Genomic DNA, 24,738 nt, shown 5'->3' on the forward strand with positions numbered 1-24,738 from the left:
TTGATCATTAAAATGTGCAGGAATAAAGGAAAACTGTTTACAAAAAAAGACTGTATTATAAACATTTTCTCCTTACTTAAAAGCCACGCATCCTAAGTACAGCATAGGAAACAGAGTCAATAATATTGTAGTAACTCTACATGGTATCAAGTAGGCTGCTATGCATATGGGGGGATCACCTTGTAGTTATATGAATGTCTAACCACTATGCTGTATACCTCAAACTAATATAATAGTGAGTGTCAACTATAACTGAAGTAAACCTATATTTTTCTTATCTGTGAAGCTCTTTATCTGCCCTTCAATTCTAAATGATATCTTTGCTGGGCAGAGCAATCTTGCTTTTCATGACTTTGGATATTTCTTTCCAATCCCTTCTAGCCTGCAAAGTTTCTTTTGAGAAATCAGCTGACAGTCTTATGGGAATTCCTCTGCAGGTAACTAACTTCTTTTCTCTTGCTGCTTTTAAGATTCTCTCTTTATCTTTAACTTTTGGCATTTTAATTATGATGTGTCTTGGAGTAAGCCTCTTTGCATAACCTCATTTCGAACTCTGTGCTTCCTGGACTTGCATGTCTAATTCCTTAACCAAATTAGGGGAGTTTTCTTTCATTATTTTTCAAATTAATTTCCAATTTCCTACTCTTTCTCTTCTCCTTCTGGCACCCCTATGATGTGACTGTTGGATCTCTTGGAGTTGTCCCAGAGGCCGCTTACACTAGTATCATTTTTTTGGATTCTTTATTCTTCTTGTTGTTCTAATTGGTTGTTTTTTGCTTCATGATCTTCCAAATATTGATTTGATTCTCAGCTTCATCCACTCTACTGTTGTTTCCTTATAAATTGTTCTTTATTTCAATTAGTGTATCCTTTGTTTCTTACTGGGTCTTTTTTACACTGCTGAAGTCCTCAAAAATTTCCAGGAATATCCCTAAAACCAGTGTTTTGAACTCTGCATCTGATAGAGTGCATATCTCTATTCTGTTTAGCTCTTTTTCTGGAGTCATGATCTGCTCTTTGATTTGGGTTCTGTTTTTTGTCTCATTTTGGAAGCCTCCCTGTGTTTGTTTCTATGTATTAGGTAGAGCTGCTTTGACTCCTTGTCTTGGTAGCATGGCCTAATGTAGTAGGTGTCCTTCAGGGTCCAGCGGCACAGCCTCCATTATCACCCAGGCTGGGTACTCAAGGTGCATCCACTGTGTGTGCTGTGTACACCCTCCTTTTGTAGTTGAGCCTTGGTTGCTGTTGACATTCAATAGAAGGGATTTACACAGGCCAGTCAGCTGCAAGGATTGGCTGTGACCTGTTACCACCGACCTCCACCCACCATGGAGGATCAGCTGTGCAGGGGCAGGGTGGTGGTGCTCCATCATGGTCTGCAGCTGTCCACAGGCTGTGCTGGCCCTGAGGTTTCCCACATGGTACAGGCCAAGGTCAGCCCCCACCTGTTTTTGCCCAGGACCTCCCTGCCTGAGCTATAAAGCAATCTGCGATGGCCACTACTTGTGCTAGGCTTGGAGATTCCCAGATGTTCAAGCTGTGAATCTAGGTTGGCCGCTGCTAGTGCTGGACCTGGGGCTCACTGAGTCCAGCTGCAGCTTATTTGAGAGGATTTAGGAAGTTGTGAAGCATAAACCAAGACCAGCTATTCATATGGAAAGCAGCTCTGATGGGCCGGTATGTTGGGTAGGGTGGAGTCTCTGGGGATCCTCAAGGAGCGTCAGTGTTGGCTAGGTTGTGGGCAGAGGGTTTAGAAAAGGTACGATGGCCTTGCTCGCCTTGATGCCAGACACTTCAGTTTCTCCCTGTATAACACTGGTGTCTTTTAAACTGCTGCCCCTTTGCTGGAGCTCAGAGGGAGTGAGTCTGAGTAGGTGAATCTATGTGTGGGCTCCTTAAGAGGAACTTCTTGGGGCTCTAGCAGTTTCTTCCACCAACTCAATCTCCACTGTTTTTTGCAGCCAGAAGTTGTGGGGACTTATCTTCCTGGCCCTGGAACCCTGGGCTGGGGGCCTGGTGTGGCACTGGGACTCCTTAGTCCTGATATATCCCGCCTTCATTTTTATCCACCACTCATGGGTGAGAGACTAGCCCCCTTCCACATCTGCACCCCTCCTGCCAGTCTGGATGGATGTGGCTTCTATAATTCCGTAGTTGTCGGACTTCCATTCAACTCAATTTCTGATGGTTCTGAGTGATGGTTGTTCTATATTTTAGTTGTAATTTTGGTGTGGTTGTGTGAAGAGGCAAGCCATGGCTGCCTATGTCACCATCTTGACCAGAAGTCCATATGTGTTTTTAATATCATTTTTCCAATAACCCATTTTTATTGTATTTTATAAAAAGTTATCATTTGGTGGCAGATTGGAAATTCTTTAAAACATGTTTAAAATTCTGGGGTTTCATCAATGACCATTTGAGAAACACTTCTCTAAAGATCCTTTAAATGCTGTAAGGCCTTGGATATGAAGACAAACTGCTTTACTTTTATGTCCCTCAATCTCCTATTCACCTTGGCTTCTCTATTGCAGTAATAAACGTTATTAATTTATTCCATACCAAGGTTTCTTTTGATATCTCTGCTAAGTTGATAGTAATCAGTATAGTTCACTGCTTAAAATTTATTATCAGATTATCTTTCTGGCTGCTTAGAATTTGTAACACTACTTCATTTGTATTCAGATGTAGCTCCAACAAATTCTTGAATTCATTCATTATGAGAAAACATTAACTAATTTGATGAACCAGTTTGGAAGGGTCACCCAATCTTGCCACACGACCACTGGCATAACACATGGCAGTCAGTCATATAATTTCATAGAAAGTCCTAAAGATATTACATTCCAGCTCAGTTTTCAACCCCAGACATCCACACCTAAAAGGTGGGCCTGCAGAACCCTAAACGCATGCTGAAAGACCTGTTATCTCTGCAATTTCGCCCATCTTCCTAGACTCTCAATTTTCCATCTGAACTATTTTGGTCCCCAGAATCCTTTTCTGACTTGAATTTTCTTTTATTTCTTATATAGATATGTACAGAGATGGATTTAATAAGTGTATTTATAAAAACCTGCCAATAAAAAATTCCTAATGGTATTTTTATTACACAAAAATGTCATAAGCACTACCCCTGGGATACACTGAGTAAATACACAGTGTTGTGCTATGAGAAACTATTCCACAAGGACAACATTACATATGTTTAGTGAAGATTTACAGTGTCATTCAATTGTCCAACTCTTCAGTAACTCAAATAACGGGGAAAAAAACAATCTGACAATAAAATACCTACTTGTTTTTAATTTCTGCCCCAGTACCAACTATGAAACTGTTCCCTCCCCACAGTCTTTAATTTGTAGACACCTACAAACTCTTGTCAAAGTATCTATTGCTCTGAGATCCAGCCCATTTGTAGTAAACTATTGCCTAGAAAATATTTACTCTTTTAGAATGACTTTTTCTGAATGATTTTCTCATACTGAACTATTCCTAATGTTTTAGTCCAACTACCTAACAAATTTCAGGATTTTAACCAGTAATTTTTTTCATGCTCATATCTAAAGGTATCTCACAAATGTAGATGGCTGGAAAATCCATTCCACAGTATAATATATAAATAAGTGATTCCTATCTTTTCCTGGCCAGCACTTTCTTGGGAAAAAAAAAAAAAATCATGACATCTAGTAGAGAAGACCTAGGATCTAGTCCTGCCCTCCCACCACTTAACACCCTGAATGAGAGTTTCTTACCCTCTCAGAGACATGTATCCTCATATGTTTAAAAAAAATTATTTTTAAGGAGAATCATAAAAACATTTCTCATAGATCTACTGCAGGCAAAGACAGCCTGGGGGCGGGGGAAATTTTACACTACTCACAAATACTAAATTCACCTACTGCTCATTTCTTCAGAGAAATATATATATATATATGACTATATATATAAATAGCCATTGTCTATTTAGAGGTCTGAATCTAGTGTTGGCCTTGATTAGTATCCACTACGGGATCCCTGGTAAAATCAATTTGAAATTCTTTCCAAGAATGCTATTGAGAGTTCTCTCTTTTCTACAATATAAACTATACTCACACGAAGAGTCCTGATGATAAACCTATACTGGGAATAGCACAGAAAAGTGACAAAGCTGCTTTTCTTTGAATTTCATTCTTCCTCCAGTTCATTTATTTCTTTTGCCTTCTTTCCCAATGTCTGTCTTTATTCCTAATACCAATGCAAATTTCCCCTTCTGCTATCTTATCCCACTGAGGTCCTACAGCAGAAATTAAGCCATATTCACTTTTTCTCTTTTTTTTTAAATTACATTTAAAAATTTCACTGTAGAAAATGCTAATAATACAGAAATGAAAGTACCAAGTACCCCCCTCCACTGTTCATCCCTCTTCCCGTTCCTGAGTTTACCACTGTACTGAGTTTGTCAAAAGAGCCCTGGCCAGGTGGCTCACTTGGTTGGAGCATCCTCCTATGCATCAGAAAGGATGCAAATTCCATTCCTGTTCAGGGCACATACCTAGGTTGTGAGTTTATTTTTTATTTTTTTAATTAATTTATTTTTTAAATTTTATTTTAATTGTTGCTCAAGTACAGTTTTCTTTTACTCCCATCCCAGCCCACCCACCCATCCTTCCTCTCCTCCCTCCCATTTCCACCCCCCCTAGTTTTTGTCCATGTGTCCTTTATACTTGTTCCTATAAACTAGGTTGTGAGTTTAATCCTGGGTTGGGGCATGTACAGGAGACAACTGATTGGTTTCTCTCTCTCTCTCTCTCTCTCTCTCTCTCTCTCTCTCTCTCTCCCTCCCTCCCTTCCTCTCAAAAATTAATAAACAGCCCTGGCTGGTGTGGCTCAGTGGATTGACTGCAGGCCTGAGAACTGAAGCATCGCCGGACTAATTCCCAGTCAGGGCACATGCCTGGGTTGCAGGCCAGGTCCCCAGTTGGGGGTGTGTGAGAGGCAACCAAGCAATGTTTTCCTTGTACACAGGTGTTTCTATCCCTCTCTTTCTCCCTCACTTCCCCTCTCTCTAAAAATAAATAAAATCTTTAAAAAATTTTTTTAATTAATAAACATATCTTGGAATGAGGATTTTTAAAAAGGAGTGTGGTAACAGCATAAAGAAAGACAAAAAGACTGACTGAGAAGAGAATAGAGAGCACAGAAATAAACCCTCACACATAAGGTCACATGATTTTCACCAAGGGTGCCAAAATCATTAAACAGGGAAAAGACTGTCCTTTCAACGAAGAGTATTAGGAAAACTGAACATCCACATGAAGTTGGACCCTTATTGTACACCACACACAAAAATTCCAAATTAAAAATTCAAAATGGATCAAAGACCTAACTAACCACAGGAGCTAAAATGATGAAGCTCTTAGAAAAAAACATAAGGGGAAAGCTTCATGACATTGAATTTGGCAATGATTTCTTGGGTATGACACCAAAAGGACAGGCAACAAAAGGAAAAACAGATAAGTTAGACTTCATCAAAAGAAAAAAACTTGGTGCATCAAAGGACGCTATCAACAGAGTAGCAAGGCAACCTATGGAATGGAAGAAGGTATTTGCAAATTACACATCTGACAAGGGACTGGGACCCACAATATACAGGGTCTGGCAGAAGTAACATCTGCTGGAGTGTGGTTGGTAGGGTAATAATATGGGTGTGATAATTTATCCTTTTAATTTGAACATTTCACCTAAAATGTCACATTGTGTGCTTGAGTGTGGTATTGTTATGTCACAGAATTATGTGCTTATGATTTTGTAATAAAACAGGGTTGGTATTTATGCCAGACCTGTATTTAGAACTCCTATGATTCAACAACAACAAAAACCAGTTAAAAAATGGGCAAGGGTCTTGAATAGACAATTCTCCAAAGAAGATATACAAATGACCAGTCAGCACATGAAAAGATGCTGAATTATCACTACTCATTAAGAAAATGAAAATAAAAAACACAATCTGATACCACTTCACATCCATTAGGAAGGCTATTATTAAAAAAAATTTTTTAACCAAGAAAGAAATAAAATAACAAGTGTTGGTGGGGCCATAGAAAACTGGAACTCTTGTGATTTGCTGGTGGCAATGTAAAATTGTACAGCCACTATGGAAAATGGGATGGAGATTCCTCCAAGAAATTACACACAGAATTACCATACGATCTAGCAATTCCACATTTCAGAATGTGGAACTGAAGACAGGAACTCAAAGAGATGCTTGTACACCTGGCTCATACCAGCAGTATTCACAGTAGGCAAAAGGTAGACACAACCCAAGTGTCCATTAGTGGACAAATGGATAAACTGAATGTGCTACATTTATACAATGGAATATTTATTCAGTCTTAAAAAGGAAGAAAATTTTAATGCACACTGTAACATGAGTAAATCTTGAAGACATTATGCTAAGCCACATAAGCTAGTCACAAAAGTACACACACTGCATGATTCCACTTAGACAAGACATCCGAAGTATTCAACTCCATAGACAAACACTAAGACAGCCACTGCCTAGGGCTAAGGGAGGGTGGAAGGAGGAGGTGCTGTTAATGGGCACGGAGTTTCAGTTCTGCAAGACTGAAGGGTTCTGGAGACGGATGGCGGCGACGGCTGCACAACAGCATGAATGTGTTTCATGCCGCTGAACTGTGCACTGGAACACAGTTAAAGTGGTAAGTTTATGTTATGTCCATTTACTACGTTAAAAAAGTACATGCCAAGCCTCAAACTGAACATGTTAATAATGTACTGAACCACAAAAAATTTTAAATAATGTTTTTTAAGTGAAGAGTGTCAGGAGTCTGTAGATGAAAAAAGCAACTGTTCTGAGGACATCATACCCACCTAACAGTGGAACATCAAAATGTTCTCCAAAATTTGCACTTGAGTCAAAATCTCTTCTCAATAAGTTGGCAAGAGCAAAGGTTGAGATAAAAACCATTTCAGAAAACAAAAAGAACGTATTTTTCAAAAAGTCAAGAGAAGCAAGGTCAATGGGAAAAACTACTTTCATAACAAGCCATTAGAAAGATAATCAAATTACTCAGGAAATGTGGCCCTGAAAAGGAAGATTACAAAATTACTTCTCAAGAACATGGCACCAAAAAACAAGAGTAGTCAAGTATCATGGATGCCGAAGAGGAGCCTGACTTGCATGCGGACAAGGTGTATGTGGGCACTTTAACAGTGATGACGTGGGAATCATTAATTTGGAACCTTAACACATGTACTGAATGAGCCTCATTTATCTTCTAATCTTAAAGGACTTGGCAAACTTTTTGTTCTAATGCGACAAAGCTAGTCGAAAACTACTACCTTAAAACTGTACAGAATAGAGGGACACAGATAACAGCAGGAGTTTTTGTTTTCTTTAACAATGCGAAGCAGAGCTAGGAATAGACTAAGTGAATCTTCTATGCCCTTTCCTTTACACAGTAGACTGGCTACTTCCCTTCGCCCCTTCCCCTACCCCAACTTCCAGACCAAATGAAGTCACCCAGAAATTCTTTTTCTGCAAGGCATGAAAAGCCCAAAATTTACAACCACCTGAAATTCCAGACCCAGATTTCTTCTAGCACTGACCATCCGGACTCTGCAGGAACACTATGGAATCCTAGCAAATGCTCCCAAAGTCAGTGATTTCATAGTTCGTGCTGACTTTTCCCACAAAAATACTAAGTACAAAATATAAGTAACAGCACTTTGAAATGTTAAAAGATCCATAAACTGTTTAAGTAACCAAATTACATTATTATAATTAAAAGAAAACTGAATAGGCAGCTACCAGGTTACAGGTTAAAGATCTAAGAGTAGAAAAGAGTATGAGCTGAGGCATGAAGAGTAGGGGAACTTTGTTTCTTTTCAGTAAAAAAGCCAAAGAAATAATTCCCGAACGACAAACTGGACTCGGTGATAGCACTCAAAATATCAACACCCTGCACCTGTCTGCAGGGTCTCTGGATGCTCCAGTACCCAGATAAGCACCCAAACCCCAGCAAAAGTTCTGCCGTGTAACATCTCCACCCACTCACCGCCATGCCAGGTCTCCACCCTCCACCGGAACCCCTACTGTAGTCTGCGCGCCTTCTTGAGAAGCCTTGGCAGGCCGTCTTCCTCAGCCTTCTGTCAAGAACTATTCCATGTCTCTGCTCGAGACAACTAATGTTCAATCTTCACTAACTGTTGAAAACTGCCAGGTCTGTCTGCCAAAAAAAAAAGTTGGTATCCCTAACCCATTCATCCTTCAACCTAGTCCATCTTCATAACATACAAAAAGTTTTGCAAATCGATAAGAAAAAGACAAATAACCCACCAGAAAAATGGACAAATGTCATGATTTGGTCATTTTTACATGCACATATGTGTGCATGCCAATAAACAAAGCAAACTTAAAGAGCAATTCAATACAATTTCCGTCTACTGAATTAGCGAATAATCCTATAAAATTTATAATACTAATATTACCAAAACTATAGAGGTACTGGCTCCTCATATACTGCTAGTAGGAATACAAATTGATGATATGCTTCTGGAGGGAAATATAACATGCCTGTTTATATGTCTTTACATATGTAGATCAACAATTAAGCATATCAAAATTCTTAAATACTCTTTAGCCCAAAAATTGGAAGTTTGCTGACACATAGGCATAGAAATAGATACATCCATTTAGGCACTTTTATTTTTTATAGCCCCAGAGCAGATCTCCAGGTAATGAATCTGACAATCCCCTAACAAAAGGTCAGGTTGCTGAGCCTCAGTAACTGACAAGCCCACCTAGGCACAGAGCTTCAATCCACATTCTAAAGCCCCACTCTGTAACAGACATGGACAGCCAAGAATCATCAGCTGGGGGAAAGCCACCAACATGAAAGACAGCACAAACCACACACAATGCAAGGAATGGGAGTGGGAAGGCTTTTTTTATACTGGAATTAGTCAAGTGTACCTTGATTTTTACAAAAACCATAATATTAATATCCTTACAGAGAAGACATCGCATCCATGAAACTATAACAGCACGTGTGTTGAGGGTCTCCACAATTACAGATTCAGGCTTCCAAAATTCGAAAGGAAGATAATTTGCAACCTAGACTTCTGCACCTGCCCAAATTATTAATCAAGTTTAAAAGTAAAGACATTTTCAGACTTCCAGGAACTTCAAAAATGAACCTCCTCTCTCCCTTGCATAGGATGCGGTTGGAGTGCATGCTCCAACACAGCGAGAGGGCACCAGAAAGTAATACATGAGATTCAACACAGGAAGGAGGCAAAGGGAAACCTACCATGAGAGCTGCAGGGCACAGCCAGACTACAGTCAATCCAGACTCAAGAGGTTCTCCCACCAAGCTTCCCACCTCAGCAGGTGGCATGATCATCTACCTACTTTCTCAAGCTCTCTCAAACCCCAAATTCAACAGCCTCACAGTTTTACCTTTGAAATAGCTTACAATCCATCTGCTCCCTTCTTGCTATCTCCATTGCTACCAGCCTATTCTATTTTTTATAAATGCTTCCATGAATTGATTTTTAATTTTTTTTTTTTATTTTATTTTTTTAGAGAGGGAGGGAGAAAGAGAGAGAGAGAGAAACATCAATGTGCGGTTGCTGGGGGCTGTGGTCTGCAACCCAGGTATGTGCCCTTACTGGGAATCGAACCTGTGACACTTTGGTTCGCAGCCTGCGCTCATTCCACTGAGCTACGCCAGCCAGGGCAACTACCAGCCTATTCTAAGACTCTATCATCTCCCACCTGATCTATTGTAATGGACAGCTAACTAGTCTCCCTTATCCTGTACAATTAGAGATTTTTTTAATATAAATAAGATCATGTGACTCTGCTTAAAATCCTCTAGTACCTTCTCTTTCCACCCAGAATTAAACTCAAGTTTCCAAATACAGCTCACAGACCTCTGTATAATCTGGCCCCTGACTATCTTTAGAATCTCATGTCCCGCCCGCCCCCTCTCACTACATTCTAGCCACAGTGGCCTCCAATCCTTGAATATGTGAAGCTCTAACCCACATTTGCACACTGTATCCTTTTCACATCCACTTCCCCAGCTCTTCACACTGAATTACTCTCATCTTTCATGATGCAACTTAAATGTCACTTCCTCAGAGCTTTCCTGACCAGCAGCTCTCAATTAGCCCCTCACCAGGTCAGTTTCCCTTCATTTCCTTTTCTCTGTGAGTTAAAAAAAAAAGGGGGGGGGGGTGTTAACTGAATTATGGTATGTCCTAGTAGAACAGTATGCAACTATATAAATGAGGTTATCAAAAAGTATGTAGAATATATGGCTCAGCAAGACAGTTTTTAAGAATTAGAAGAAGATGGAAAAGGAGAATTTTTCCTACCAGCTACCATGGCATCTGTAATAGTTAAGACAGTGTAGAACTGGCAGAGTGAGGCTGACATGTCAGGACAGGAAGCCTGGAAACAGATCACATGTAACAGATGTAAACTTGACCTAACAGCAGCAGCATTACAGGTCCATGGGCAAAGGATGGCCTTCTCAATAAACGATGCTCGGGCAACCAGTTACCTAGACAGGGGAAAATATATCCCTATCTCACAACATATTTTATAGAAAATACAAATTGCTATTTAAAGACCAAAAAGGAAAACAGGTAAACTTTAAAATTCTTAGAGGAAGATTTATTACTTTGGGGTAGGTCAGAATTTCTTGAAATGGTCGCTTCCTCTCTTACAAACATGCACACAAGCACAAATCTAAAAAATATATACAGGGTCCAGCAGAAGTAACGCCTCCTTGAGTGTGGTTGGTAGGGTAATCATTTATAGTTTTAATGTGAACATTTCCCCTAAAGTGTCATATGGAGTGCTTGAGTGTGATATCATTGTTACAGAATTACATGCTTATGATTTTGTAATAAAAGATTTTGTAATAAAAAGGGGCATTATTTGTGCCAGACCCTATATATTAATAAATGTGACTTTGTGAAAATTAAAACTTCTGAATATCAACAGCACCAAATGAAGAATGTAAACCGCAGATTGAATGTAGATACTTGTAATACATATAACTGCCAAAAGATCAGTATCCAAAATGTTTAGAGAATTTCTTAAAATCTCTACAAAAATATAATCACTAAAAAGATAGATGAGGGATATTACCCCCCCAAAAAAATCTGAATTGGTAATAAAGATATGAAAAGACATTTTAATCAGGGGAATACAAATTAAAACCACGAGATACCATTTCACACTCATTAACTTGGCAAAAATTTAAGTCTGACAACACAGAGTACTGTTGAGGCTTTAAAATAAAGGGAGCTCTCATTTCTGGTAGAAGAAAATTGATACAATCAGGCAATATCTAATACAATAGAAAAATGCATATACTCTAAGAGCCAGAAATTCTATTTCTAGAACTATACCCTAGAGGGGTACCTTTCAAACTTTTTTGAGCATCACAAACATATTTTGCCTTGTGACCCAGTGCACACATATTTAACTGAAACAAAAATTCACAAAACAAGAGTTTATTCTTATTATGTGTCACACATAATGGAAAATACAATAGTTTACAACATTTTTTAAATGTTGGAGTGACTCAATTGCTTTTGGAACCACTAAATATAAACATACCCAGTTCAAAAAAACTCTGCCCAAGAAAATATTCTCATATGTATCTTCTTGTACAAAGGTAGAAGAATCTTCATTATGACATTCTTTGTCAAAATAAATTTAAAACAACATAAAAGTCAATCAGTAGGAGAGTGACTAGAAAATTGAGGGCATATTCATACAACAAAATTGTATATAACAATGCAAAGGGAAGAACTGGGACCTGAAGTATTAATAAAGATAAATCTCACGAACTTAATACTAAGCAAAACAAGCAGGTTGCAGAAAACTACATATAGTATAATATGATTTGTATGAACTTATTAAATATGCGAAACAAGACTATATATTGCTTAGAGACACATTTTTCCACATTGAATATATAGTGTATAAAGATATGCACAGAGAAAAAGAAAATAGATCCCAGAAAAGAAAGTGAAAGAAAAAAGCCAAATGAACAATTAGATACCAAACAGTTAGTTAAGAGTTGCCCATCTTAAAATTAAAATTGCCTCCTAGGTCAGCAGCTTCCTTCCAAGCACCAGACTAATAAAGAAAGGTTCAACTGCTCTCTGGAGAGTAATACAGCCATATTGAGCTTTGAGATCAGTCTTCAAAGCTCACAACACCCGTCTTTTAAAACTGTTCTATTGACGAGTCAAGTACCCTGAGTATCTATCTATTTTTAACTAGGTAATGAAATTCAGAACATGGACAAAAAACGCAACAGGTACTTGTGGGTGGATGAAATGTCACAGCAGATGCCCCAAACACAGCTATGTGCCAATAAGGTTGAGTCACTGTGATATGCTGAAAAAAGATATTAAGGCTCAGCTGCCACAGGTTGCAGTGAGCCCTCTCTGCTTTCCTCTCTGTTATATTTGCCAGGCATCATTCCAGAATGCTGGGCACTCAGACATCTTCAAGAATAGTAAATCGCTAAAAATGACAAAATATGGCATCTTACAAACAGCATATGCTCGTGATCAAATTAACACAGAGCAGAGAACTAATAAACATTCCCATGGAATAAGTCCCTAAAATTAAAAATTTGGCCCCTCTAGGTCTCAATATATTTTATACCTAGAAGAGAGTAAGCCCAGCTCCGTAATTTCAAACATGTCAATTCATTTGTCAGGGAATGTCATTTAAAAGGATTATGTGTAACAGAATTTAAGGAATAAGCTACCAGACCAGTAAACATGCTTCTGAGCAGCAAGTCCAAACCACTCTGATCTCCAAACCAAGCAGCTTCTCTAGGAAAACGTCTAACCCATTCATTCATTCAACCCTTACTTACTGTACTACATGTCAAAGTATACCTGAAGGAGGCATAAAAATAAATTAAACAAGATCCCTGCCCTTAGAATACTGAAAGCCTAGCAGTGGAGCTTGAAAACATAGTCTTAAGACAAGGTAGGAAGACTTGGGTACCATAAGGGACATAAAGATGAACTGTTTTTTAAAAAACCTATTGTGAAGAGATTCTTGACTATCTATTCCTCCTGTAAGCCAGATCTAGAACATAGATGCTTAGACCTCATCTCTCCAAGACCAAGTAGGTATATATAGTAACAAGACTGGTTCTCATGACTTCTAAAATTCAGTCCTCATTTTACACCTTCTATGTATACTGTGTCCTATGGGGTGTGCCCCTCGGAGTTAACAGAAATCACAAATGTGGATCCCAATTCTTATAACTATCTCTCTCTATATATCATCAACAAATAAAAAAATTTTTTAAAAAAGGGAAATGCCAAAAGTGACACCAAAAAGAAACCATTCTTTTCCCTAATTCTGCCAAGGTTTGGCTATAAGAACTTGAGGAATTCACACTTAAGGAAGGAAGAACTGAAGAAAGAACTATTAATGGACTTCTAAAATTCATTCCTGGATCTTTCACACAAGTACTACATAAAAGGCATCAATAATGCTCCAAATTAATAAGGCTTTTCATATCGTTTTATACATAGCAACTTTATTCATGGAGGTAGAGGTATTTTTATTCCTTTTTTAAATCTGAATAAAATAAATTCCATAAATACTAAATGTCATTAAATGCCATTTCAAATATTTTTCACAGAGCTAGTCCAGACAAGTCCAGGTCTGGTGGATTCATTTCAAAGTTATCATCAGATCCACTATTTACACTTAAGCATTCAACTAAACATTCAGAATCTGGGAGCACCAGAGGGAGTCTGCAGAAAAGAAGTGAAGTGACTTTATGTCAATGAACCCAACTGTTCTCTTAGGATCGGGATAAAAAGGCAAGAAGTTCAGATTTATATCATCTTACATAAACCAGTCCCCAGTCTTCTGACACCAGTCCCCTGTCATGCCTTCAACATCTCTGAAAAGAATGTTTGTGACGACTAGACAATAAAGACCTATTTTTGTGTCCTGTCCATTCAGGCCAGTAAACATCCCTGGTTCCCAGGTTTGTTTGCTTTTCAATGACAGCTCTACTGAGATATAATTCACATGCCATAAAATTCACCCTGATAAGTGCACAATTCAATCGTTTTTAGAATATTTACAGAGCTGTATAACCAACACCACCACCTAATTTTAAACATTTTCTCCACCCCAGAAAGAAACCCCATACCTATTGATTAATGAAATTGAAGACAATACCAGATCTTTGAAAAAGAACCCTACTGTTCCAATGACATGCCCAACTAACTTAGCCTTCTTTATCTCACTACTAAAGAATGTCCGTCTCTATCCCTATATCCATGTCTTCTGCTAAGTCAAAAAAAGCAAGGTTTGTAGAAGGCAAAAGGCAAAGAGCCTAAAAAGAAAAGCTACAGAGAATCAAGAATGTAACATTTCTAGTAAGAAAGTGTTCAAAAAAGGAAGGAGATGTCAAAAGGACACAAAAGCCAACTTGATGAGCTCCCAATGACAAAGGCTAAATCAACTGAGTAATAAAATGAAAGAAGACAGTATCTGGATATTAACCCACCGGACAAGATAAATACATAAAAATTCATACAGATATAAATAAATATCTGAATAAATAAATAATCTCAGGGGAAGGGACACTACTTCCTTATAGCAGAACTGAAATTAATACATGTGGGAGGAATAAGGGAAAGAGAAAACCACTCTTAGGCACCAAAGTAAAAACAGTTGCAGGCAAGAACCAGCCACAAATGCTGAAATCAACGGTCGAAAGCACAGTGAAAAACAGAACATCTACACAGTCCCAAAGCAACATTCTACAAGATGCTTACTATTTACAAAGGGAAAATCATTTAACTTTAGAGAGAAGAAACCTGGAATTCACATTCTTAACCAAGCGGTCAAAATTAGCATGCCAGTAACAACATATATGAACATCGTGCACATGTGACGCACTGAAAAGGTGCAACATCACTTCCGTAGGATTCTTGCAAAAAGTGCATTTTTTTTTATTTTGCATCTCTCATTCTAATAAAGAGAAAACACTAGACAAACCCATACTGAGTGACACTTTACAAAACCACTAACCAGTGCTATCTTTAGAATCATGAAAAACAGAGTTAGGTACTGCCACAGGCTGGGGAAACTAAGAAAACATGACAGCTAACGCAGTTTATATCCTGGAGATCCTGGACCAAAACAGGGCATTAGTGGGAAAACGGGCAAAATTCAAATAAAGCTTGTAGAAAAATTAATAGTATGGTAACAATATTAATTTTCTGTAGAATTTTTATAAATCTCATATCGATCTAAATTTACTTCAAAATAAAAAGTTGAGTTTTTTTTAATGCCACCTCTGTAGGCATAAGATCTCACCATTTCGACCCCACTATGAAAAATGACTCATTTTCACTACCTATTATAATTTTCCTATTAGGAAAGATTATCAAATGGTGTCAAATTCAGAATCTCAAAACCCAATTCTTATAGTGCATACTGGGTTACAGAAGACAAAACTAGAAAACGAATCAGTGAATAAAAAAATACACTTGCCAAATTCAACACAGCATACTGTTAACAAAGATATATGCCCCCCCTCCCCGCTGCAAAGGACACAAAGCAATGATCATAAAGGAATGGCCCACAACACAAAAAAAAACAACTTAAAACACAAAAGGTCAAGAACTGGACAAAACCAACTGAATCGACATGTGATAAAATCATGACGTGATGGACTTCCGTGGCCAATCTTCATGAGTCTAGCAGAAAAGACTTTCCATTAGGTAAAGGTTTGGTTCTGTTACATACCCAGATTTCAAGTCAGTTATCCTCAAACAGTTTGTAGCATCCAGTCCCACCTTTCCATTGCGGACCACACTAGATATGAATGGGGAAAGCATTGGAGAAATTCGGTTCAGGGCCACTTCTGGGGACATTTTAACTGGACTTGTAAATCTCCACTGAAAGCAGAAAGAGAGAATGGTGATCAGAGTATCCAAACGAACTCCATATAACAAGCTTCCCGAAAACTGGCCCAGCACGAAGAGGTTTCTTTGGCAGGAATAAATGCAATGCCTCACTTCCTGTCTTAAGCAGCTTCTCCCATCGAAACCATCTCCCTGCTCCTCACTTAGTTGGGACATAGACTACACCACTGCCTTTCGGGAACAGCGGACACCCTTGAAATCCAATTCCCTCCTCCTTTCCGAAGCTGATTTCTACACTGCCACGCTCCACTTAGTGCTCGCTGCCCCATTCTGTTTTACAACTGGCAGGTTCCACTTAAGTTGAGGCCTTAAGGGGCCTTCACTGACGATCCTCTCCCTCTCCCTCTAACATGCAAAACCCACCTACCACTAGGTTAGGGATCCTCCTTCTGTGAGCAAGAATGCTGCTGATCACACTATATGAAAACCTAGAACAAGCATAACTTGCTTACAATTGGAACTTACTAGAAATTACTTTCTTCTGATATACGTCTGTTCTTAACTGTTCCTGCACAGTGTACTATAACCACCTGCTTAGTGATCTCTTTCCTGGAGAGATCTCAAACTAAACACCCAATAAACATTTCTAAATAAATAAATGAATAAGGAGACAAAAGCTAGAGAAATACTTATGTGTGGAGAGAATATGCCCTCCAAAAATTTTGGTACAGGACAGAATATCTGAAGAATAGATGCAGCAAAAATCTACTTAACAATTAAATCATGAAAACATACACCCATCCAGATACTTGGCAACACAAATGCAGATCTAAAAGTCTTTGTAAGGCACTAAGAAGTCCTTAAACTTGAAAATACAAAAATAAAACCAATAAGCCATATCTAAATTACTTGGAAACCCACGGGGGTGGCAGAGGGAGTAGTAGTACATGAATTCCTCTTAATAGATTTCTAAATGAAAGCCTCTATTTTCAGAGGTGATTAAGTCAAAATAGATGATCATTTTCTTCCTCAGTCTGAAAGGATAACCCCACATCAAAAGCAGTTAATTTCCTGCAAGTTACAAGTAAATGATGTTCTGGTTCTAGTTTCCATGTATTATACCATACAAGAACTTACATGTTCCTGCTGAAATAAATGTTGAAAACTAGTACCAGTTTTAATCATTTCAGACAGTAATAAAGGGAAGAACTGCAGTGATCTTTCAAGAAATAATAATACTGTGACCCTCCTGGGCGATGACACACAGAGGTGTCTTTGAGTCAGTAAAAGCCTTATACTTTAAAACCTAAGTCATCCTCTCTGTAAATATAAAACAAACTCCTCTTCTGAACACTCAACAGACGACCTCCCTCCACCATTCAAACATGTCATCACAGAGTAAGAATAAACATCTAATGCATGGTAGTATCCACTTCACAGATAAGAAAACTAATACTCAGCAAGACTGACTAACTTGTTCAAAGTCACCAACCAGGCAAGCAGAAGGACCAGAATGCAAATCCAGATCTTTCTCAAAGTACTCTATTGTTATCTTCCTCCCAAATAAACACAACTTGAATCACCAAAGAAAAAAGCATCAAAGTGATTTTTTTAGGTAAACATCTTGTAAAATTTTGACAACACGGCATGAATTTAAGCCCGTGGTTGCTTTACAACTAGAAACAAATCAGACCACTGCTGAAATTGGCCTGACCAATGGCACCAGTCAAATGCTAAAGGGAACCAACCTGCTCCAGAAGCCAAACTATACTTAAGGTGCCTACAACCCATTCATTCTATTTCAGCAACTGTCATGACCTTAGAATGACACCTGAAGGAATTTCTTTGTTTCTAGAAGAGCCACAATACAATTCTTTGACAGTTCAAGGTTTCATGCAGTGTTAAAATCTGTTTCAACTGTGACATGCTATGACTTCTCTAAAGGAGAGAGAAAAAAATACTCCAAAATCCGAGGTCACAGAATAGATGATGCTCCGCTGGTGCAGTCCCTCTGAGTCAGGGATATGGCTGGGGGGACCATCCCCCAGTAGTAGCTTTTACAATTCCCAGCACCGTAATACATGTCAGACAGGCAAAAATGTATGGTGGCCAGCATCCCTTGAATGTCAGTCAGGAATTTGTATTTCCTGATTTTGACATATTACAGAAGGAAAATGCAGAAATACAATTTTTACAGGTGTCTGCTGACTGGAAATAAGGTCACATAAGGTCTTTTGATCGGCCTCCTGGGGAATACAAAGACGTCTACCGCGTCGTCCAGTTTCTTGCAATTAAGATGGGATGACAAACACGGAAACATGTGCCCTGCTGACGTCATGGAACGGAAAGGGGTAGCATCCAGCTGCGTCACGTCAACGTCATGCAACGCACGAAGGAAGTTACACTGGAGAATTTCTCAAAGGGGCAGCATTTAAGTAAAACAAGCCGGCTGAGATCCAAAGAATGACCACCCCTCTCTAGGAGACATTTAAAAGGGGCACCCTCCCTTCTCCTAAATTGTATGATTCCATCAAGCGAGAAGGAGGAAGTCAGGTTAATCCGGGACCAGGGGGCGGGCTAGGTGAGGAGAAAGAGTAACTCCTGGCCTTGGGGTCTCCCTCTTGAGGGAACCAGCGTGAGGGGATGAGCAGGGCATCTTTGGAACAGGGGCCTTCTCCACAGGAAGGGGAGGCGAGCTCTGGGCACATTTAAACCACGGTCCTCAGCACCACCTGTGCGACTCGGGATCCAACCTCCCCACACCAGCCCCAGTCTTGGTACCTGGAACTTAATCCGTTCGGTAACCGGCGACTACTTGGGGTACAGGTTACCCGAGCGCGCCCCCGAACGACGCACCGACCTGCGCGCGCACCGCGGGCCGAGGCGTGCGCGCTCCCGGACGTCCGCCCCGCCCTGCCCCGCCCCGTCTGCGGCCCAGCCGGGCGGCGTGCGCGTCCTGGGCTGCACGGAGCCGCCGCTCGGGAGGGCGTCCCCGTACTGCCTGATAGTTCCTTCCTCGGCGCCTTCTTCGCGCGTGGGGAACAGCGCGGAGGCTGGAACTATCGCAAGGGCCTTATAAGGAGAGGCAGTGCAGGGAGACGATTCCTGGAAGAACTGGGGACAGTCGGGGGGCGGAGTTATTCGGGCATTCAGGTGGGCGACCCGCCTAGACGTCTGGAAGGCCCGGGTAGTTAGGGAGCGTAGGAGCGGCGTCTCTGGTTACGGGGTCGGACAAAGGGTAAAGGGCACCCTCCAGATTGGAGAGCGCCACCTTAGAGCCATGGCTGCGTCTGGGGAACCCGGGAGGCTGAGGCAGGAGGAGGTGGCGGCGGTAGTGGTGGTGGGCTCCTGCATGACAGACCTGGTCAGGTTAGTCTGGGGCCAGTACGCTGAGTCCGGCTGGGGGAGGGAGCGAAGTGTGTGCTCTTCTCTCTACCTTGGGACTGGGGCCTTGGGGATGAAGGGGGCCCCCTTTTGGAATGCGCTACAGGTTTCCCCAGCCCGCAGGGTGCATTGATGTGGTGGAGGAGGTAGGATGAGTTTGTCAGGTGAGGGGACGTCAAGGCCAGGGTATGGTGAATGCCCTACTGGTACCGGAAGCGCGTGCTCCTCTTTTCTTGACCGGGTTACAAAGCCTCTGCCCTGGCGAGCCGAGTGAGTTTGGCCACGTCATTTTTACCCCCAAAATGGGATGTGCCTGCCTCCCTGAGTTGTTGTGAGGACTAAATGAAATACAGGGTTCTGTGGCCCGGAATACTATCTAGGTTGGATGTTCTTCTTCTGAACTCGTGTTAAAGGAGTGGAGCAGAGATCAAAAAGGCGGTGATCGGTCACCTTTCACCATATTGATTGTTGGCAGTCCTGCAGTATTTCACACTTGCAACTTCTTTTACATTATTCTAGTAACCATGGTGTGAGTCAAAATAAAAACTGATAAACACAATATTTACAACCATTTTTAAAAGTGATCAATAATGAAAGAAAATATGCTAAATGGAAATAATTGAATTAGGTTGGTGAGATTAACTAGAGAGATCCTTTCAATTTGTTTTTTTAATGAAAATGGCTTTTCTGATTATAAAACTATTCATTATTTAAAAATATATATTCCAAGAAAATCCTACCACTCATACAGCTTCAGTTTAATATTTTGGTGAGTAGCTTTTCAGATACAGTGCTATTTTTATATTACAAAAATTAAAAAGATGAACAGGCCATACTGCAGTAAGGCCTCATCTGCCCCGCAACCTCACTTTTCCAAAGGATGGCAGAGAACATAGAAATAAATAAAAAGGACTTGAGAAAATCAAAATAAGTCACCCAATCCCTGCACCAAACTGGGTTTTACTTGGAAAATGGTTCTAGGGTCTTCACATAATCAACTTAATCTTTCATAGCTTAAAATGTCTCTTAAGTTCATATATCCAGGCCAACATTGGGGAAGCGAGAGTAGAGGGGGGAGAGACCGCTGCGGGCAGACACAGTGATTGCCAGAAACCTGAAAGGGACTGGGAGTGTGTAACAACGAGCACCAGGAGAGTTTTAAATGCCATTGGCCTTTGTTTTTCCACAAATATTTGAGCTTCCTGTCAGACACTGCCAAGATAGATGTGCTTCCTTTGGTGACAATCTAGTTGTGACGAGGCTACACATCCTTTTGGAGAGCAAGAGTCAGCAAACCTTTCTGTAAAGGGCCAGATAGTAAATACCTAGGGTCTAGGTCACATCTTTTTTTGTTTGTTTTGTTAACAACCCTTTCAAAATGTAAAAACTCCTATCCCCCAAACCTTGCAAAAGCAGCCTCCAGCCCACAGTTTGCTGACAGCCCACTATAGTAATTAATGTTAGTAATAGGACTCTTTTCGAGAAAAGATAATATGGTACCCATTCGTTTTTCGTAGAAGTATAAAAGGTACGTGTTTCTTTTTAGAAATAGTTTCGTCAAATGTATTGAAAGTTTGTTACCTAAAGGAATAAACCTTTAGACATCTAAAATAATTCATTCCTTAGAAACTACACCTAGCTAAAAGTTTACCGTCGGGGAAGTGGCAGAAGAGTAAGAAAGCTCAACAGTTTTCCCAAGTAACCTCCGTAAGCAAGAGTGTCAGAGTTAAAATTCAGAGCCACTTCCTTGTTTGTCTAAGTCAGAGCTTTCTGTGAAGCTTGACCATCAGACATTAAAGATAATTGTAGTACTTCCTAAAATCAATACGCTTGCTCTGACCCATGTGGCTCATTTGGTTGGGTGTCGTCCAGCAAAGCCAAAGGTCGCTGGTTCAATTCCTGGTCAGGGCACGTGCTTGGGTTACAGGTTCCATCATCCCAGTGGGTACCTGGTTGGGGCATGTGTGAGAGGCAACTGATTAATGTTTCTCACCCTCCCTATCTCCCTCCCTCCCCCTCTCTAAAAATAAATAAAATCTTTACTCTTTAACTGTGGGGATGGTGGAGTGTCAGAGACCCACGTTAGCATCTGTCAGGGTTTTACTATCTCAGGTCAGAGCTAGAGGAGTTTAGAATGATTTAGCCCAGCCCTTCAGTTTATAGGTAAGTAAACTGTACCACCCCTCTAATGTCTCTTCTCTTGCTGCTTTCTTTCCTGATTAAGAGGTGTCTACTCTTCACAGGAATCACTAGTAAACATTTTATTCCCATAGACTCTTTCCCATGACATTTGTACAAACTTCTCACGGTATCTGACTACTTCTGCCTCTGAAGATCTTATAAAAATACTTGAATATAGTATTTTTAGTTAAAACCCTGCATCTGTGATAAAGTCGAGTCCAGCTTTACTAGTTATGATACATATCATGAATGTATTAGTTTCCTGTTGCTGCTGTAACGAGTAGTCACAAACTTAATGGCTTAAACAATACAAATTTAGTACAGTTCTGGAGGTCAGAGGTCTGACACAGATCTCACTGGGCCAAAATCATGGTGTCTGTAGGGCTGTGTTCCTTTGTGAGGGCCCTCGGGGAAAGCAGTTTCCTTGCCCTTTCCAACTTGTGGCGGCTGCGCACATTCCTTGACTCGTGGCCCCTTCCTCCATCTTCAGAGCCAACAACTGCTCAGTCCGATCTTTCTCATGTGGCATCACCCCAGCACTCCCACTTCTGCCTCCCTCTTCTACACCTTGAGGACTCTTGGGATTATATTCGGCCCAAGCACATAAGTTAGGATAATCTCCTTATTTTAAGACATCTTATTAGCAATCTTCATTACTGTTGCCTTGTAACAGCATATATGCAAGTTTCAGGGATTAATGTGGACATCTTTGGGGCAGGGTGAGGGGCGGGGAGGCATTATTACAGTGGTTAAGCTTAAAGTCAAAAGGATTTACAATTCCTAGAGGACCACTGAAGCCCATCAGTCCATCATCCACATTTTACAACTGAGGTAACTGAGAGGTTAAGTAACTCACCCCACGTCACTCAGCCAACAGGGGCACAGAGAAAGCTGGAATCCAGGTTTCCTGACCTTTACCTTTCCATTATATCACTCCACCTCCACCTCTATCTAGTGTTTATTGCCCTTTGCATTCATAGTTCATTTGAGAGCTTGTAGTTTCATTTATTAACTGTTTACTTTGTAAGCTAATAAGGAATAACAACTAAGGATTTATAATTTTCACATCTGAAAATAATACCTTCATTACTACTCCTTATTTTACATCTAAGTTTAACTATCCCTAACTGGATACCTAAGCCTGTGCTATAGAATCACTAGAAATGAAACTATTTCAGTAACTAAGCCCTCTTGGATGGCATCCAAGTCTAACTCACTTTATATATTACAGTACTGTGTGCCAGACACAGCTAATTCAATCAATGAGCAACATTTTTTATTCATTTCTAATTTTAGTTTTCTATGAATAGTAAGCTCGGTACTAATGATTTTTTTAAATCATTAACTCACCTAACATGGCAAACAATGAACATTATTTAATACCTACCTGTATTTGTCATTATTCTCTTCCTTCCTTGTGAACACTGGTCTCTGAAGTTCCACATTACTAAAATAAATCAGGCCTGTCATTGTGGAAAATGAAGTCAGTTCCTCCAAAGACAGATGACCATGAAAACCCAATAACAAATGAATTTTTTCGACATTAGGCTCACACGCCTTGGTTAGTCATGCTTTCACTAATAACCTTTATTTCTTATGACATGCATCACACATTTTTCAATTATTCATTCGACAAGTATGTGTTGATTTTATACTGTGTGCCAGGCACTGCTCTTAGGTGCAAAGGATACAGCAAAGAAAAACACAGCCAAAAATCCCTGCCTCGTGGAGCTTACATCCTTCTTCTGTGGAAGAAGATAGCTATCAGTAGAAATAAGAATATATAGTATGTTAGACAGATGCTAAGGAGGAAAATAAAGCACCAAAGGGAGGTGGGGTGGCAGTAGTAATTTTAGATCACTGGCCAGAGAAAGCCTGAGAAGCTGATGTTGAGTAAAGACGTGAAGGAGGAAAAGAAGAAAGCCCTGCAGATACGTGGGTCCCCACGTGCAAAGGCCCTGAGGCGGGAGCATGCTCTTACGATCAGTGAAGGACAAGGCGTTCAGCGTGGCTGAAGAACACTGATGATTAAGGATGTTGGGTCATAACCTGATTGAGAGGGAAATCCGTTGGCAAACTTGAGCACAGAAGTGACATAATCTGACTTACATTTTAATATAATCCCCCTGGGAGCTATGTATGAGAGTGGACTGAAGAAAGGCGAGGGCAGAGGCAGGGGGACCGGTTCAGATGATCACAGACACCTAGGCGAGAAGAACCTAGCTCGAAAGCAGTGCAAGTGGGAAGAAGCGAGCATCTTTTCAGTGCATTTTGAAAGCAGAGCTGGCAGGATTTGCTGAGAAGTATAAGACAGGCCAAGGATTACTCCAAGTTCTGCAGCCTCTGCAGGCGGAAGGGGACTTGACCACTGCTGAGATACGGGAGATTGTGAGCAGAGCGAAGTGGGTAGAGGGAGGGCATTATCAGGGGCGTAGGATAGACGCGTGAGATTTGAGGTGCCTATTAGACATCCAGCTGGAGGGTCAGGAAGGCAGGTGTGTGAGTTTAGATCTTAGAGGAGAGGTCCAGCTGAAGGGTCAGGAAGGCAGGTGCAGGAGTTTAGATCTTAGAGGAGAGGTCCAGCTGCAGATATAAATTGGAGAGGCCTCAGTGCATGGTTGATATTTAAAGCCGTGAGGCAGGATGAGATCACTCAGGGTCTGAACTCCTAGGGTCACTCCAGCACTTAGAGGATGCATTTTTTTTTTTTTTACATAATCTGTCTCCTGTGTCCCAGGCTCTCTGTACCACTAACATTTGCTTCGAGACAAGTCTAATAGAAACCCATGTTTACATTTCCATGGCAATAGACTGTGATGTCAACTCAAACCCCACGTTATCCCTTTCCATGCTCCAATTAAAAGTGATAGCTTGAGAGATAATACTTGTGTTCAGCCAAGCATCCAAATTTAATCCTTGGCAAGTCAGGAAATGATTGCTTAGTTCTCAGAAGATTTTAATTGGATAGTGGGATGAGTGACTTTAGAAGTTTTTTGACCCACAGCAGATGAAACATAGAACCTATGTTACTAAAAAAGAAAAGAATCAGCCAAAATGTTATACTGTACCAAGAATGTGTTTGACCTAGTTACCCTCTAACCTGTGTCCACCAGAAGCCTCTTGACTTCTCATATTTAGAACATAAGAATCTTTTTTGCAGTCACAATTTCAGAAAAGAGCCAAAGGAATATTGGTCCAAAAAGTATCATGCCTTACCAATGTTAGGGA

The 24,738-nt window shown here is 40.3% G+C and overlaps 2 protein-coding genes across 3 annotated transcripts in view; one reads left to right on the forward strand and one right to left on the reverse strand.

Annotated features, from left to right (window-relative positions):
• BABAM2 (BRISC and BRCA1 A complex member 2) overlaps positions 1-18,863 on the reverse strand; it is a 338,154-nt gene extending 319,291 nt beyond the window's left edge. For both annotated transcript variants that reach the window (XM_045844469.1, XM_045844467.1), the window contains exons 1-2: positions 18,727-18,863; positions 15,827-15,978 (exon numbers count right to left, since the gene is read on the reverse strand). In XM_045844469.1, coding sequence (XP_045700425.1) covers positions 15,827-15,954 — 128 coding nt within the window. In that variant the 5' untranslated portion in view covers positions 15,955-15,978; positions 18,727-18,863. The remainder of the gene's footprint in view (positions 1-15,826; positions 15,979-18,726) is intronic.
• Positions 18,864-19,187: 324 nt separating this feature from the next.
• The window catches only part of RBKS (ribokinase), a 77,493-nt gene continuing 71,942 nt past the window's right edge, over positions 19,188-24,738 (forward strand). Inside the window, exon 1 of the mRNA XM_045844490.1 lies at positions 19,188-19,314. Coding sequence (XP_045700446.1) covers positions 19,226-19,314 — 89 coding nt within the window. The 5' untranslated portion in view covers positions 19,188-19,225. The remainder of the gene's footprint in view (positions 19,315-24,738) is intronic.

The sequence above is a fragment of the Phyllostomus hastatus genome, unplaced genomic scaffold (assembly GCF_019186645.2).
Source record: "Phyllostomus hastatus isolate PE091 unplaced genomic scaffold, TTU_PhHast_1.1 phas_contig_402, whole genome shotgun sequence".
NCBI classification, from domain to species: domain Eukaryota; kingdom Metazoa; phylum Chordata; class Mammalia; order Chiroptera; family Phyllostomidae; genus Phyllostomus; species Phyllostomus hastatus.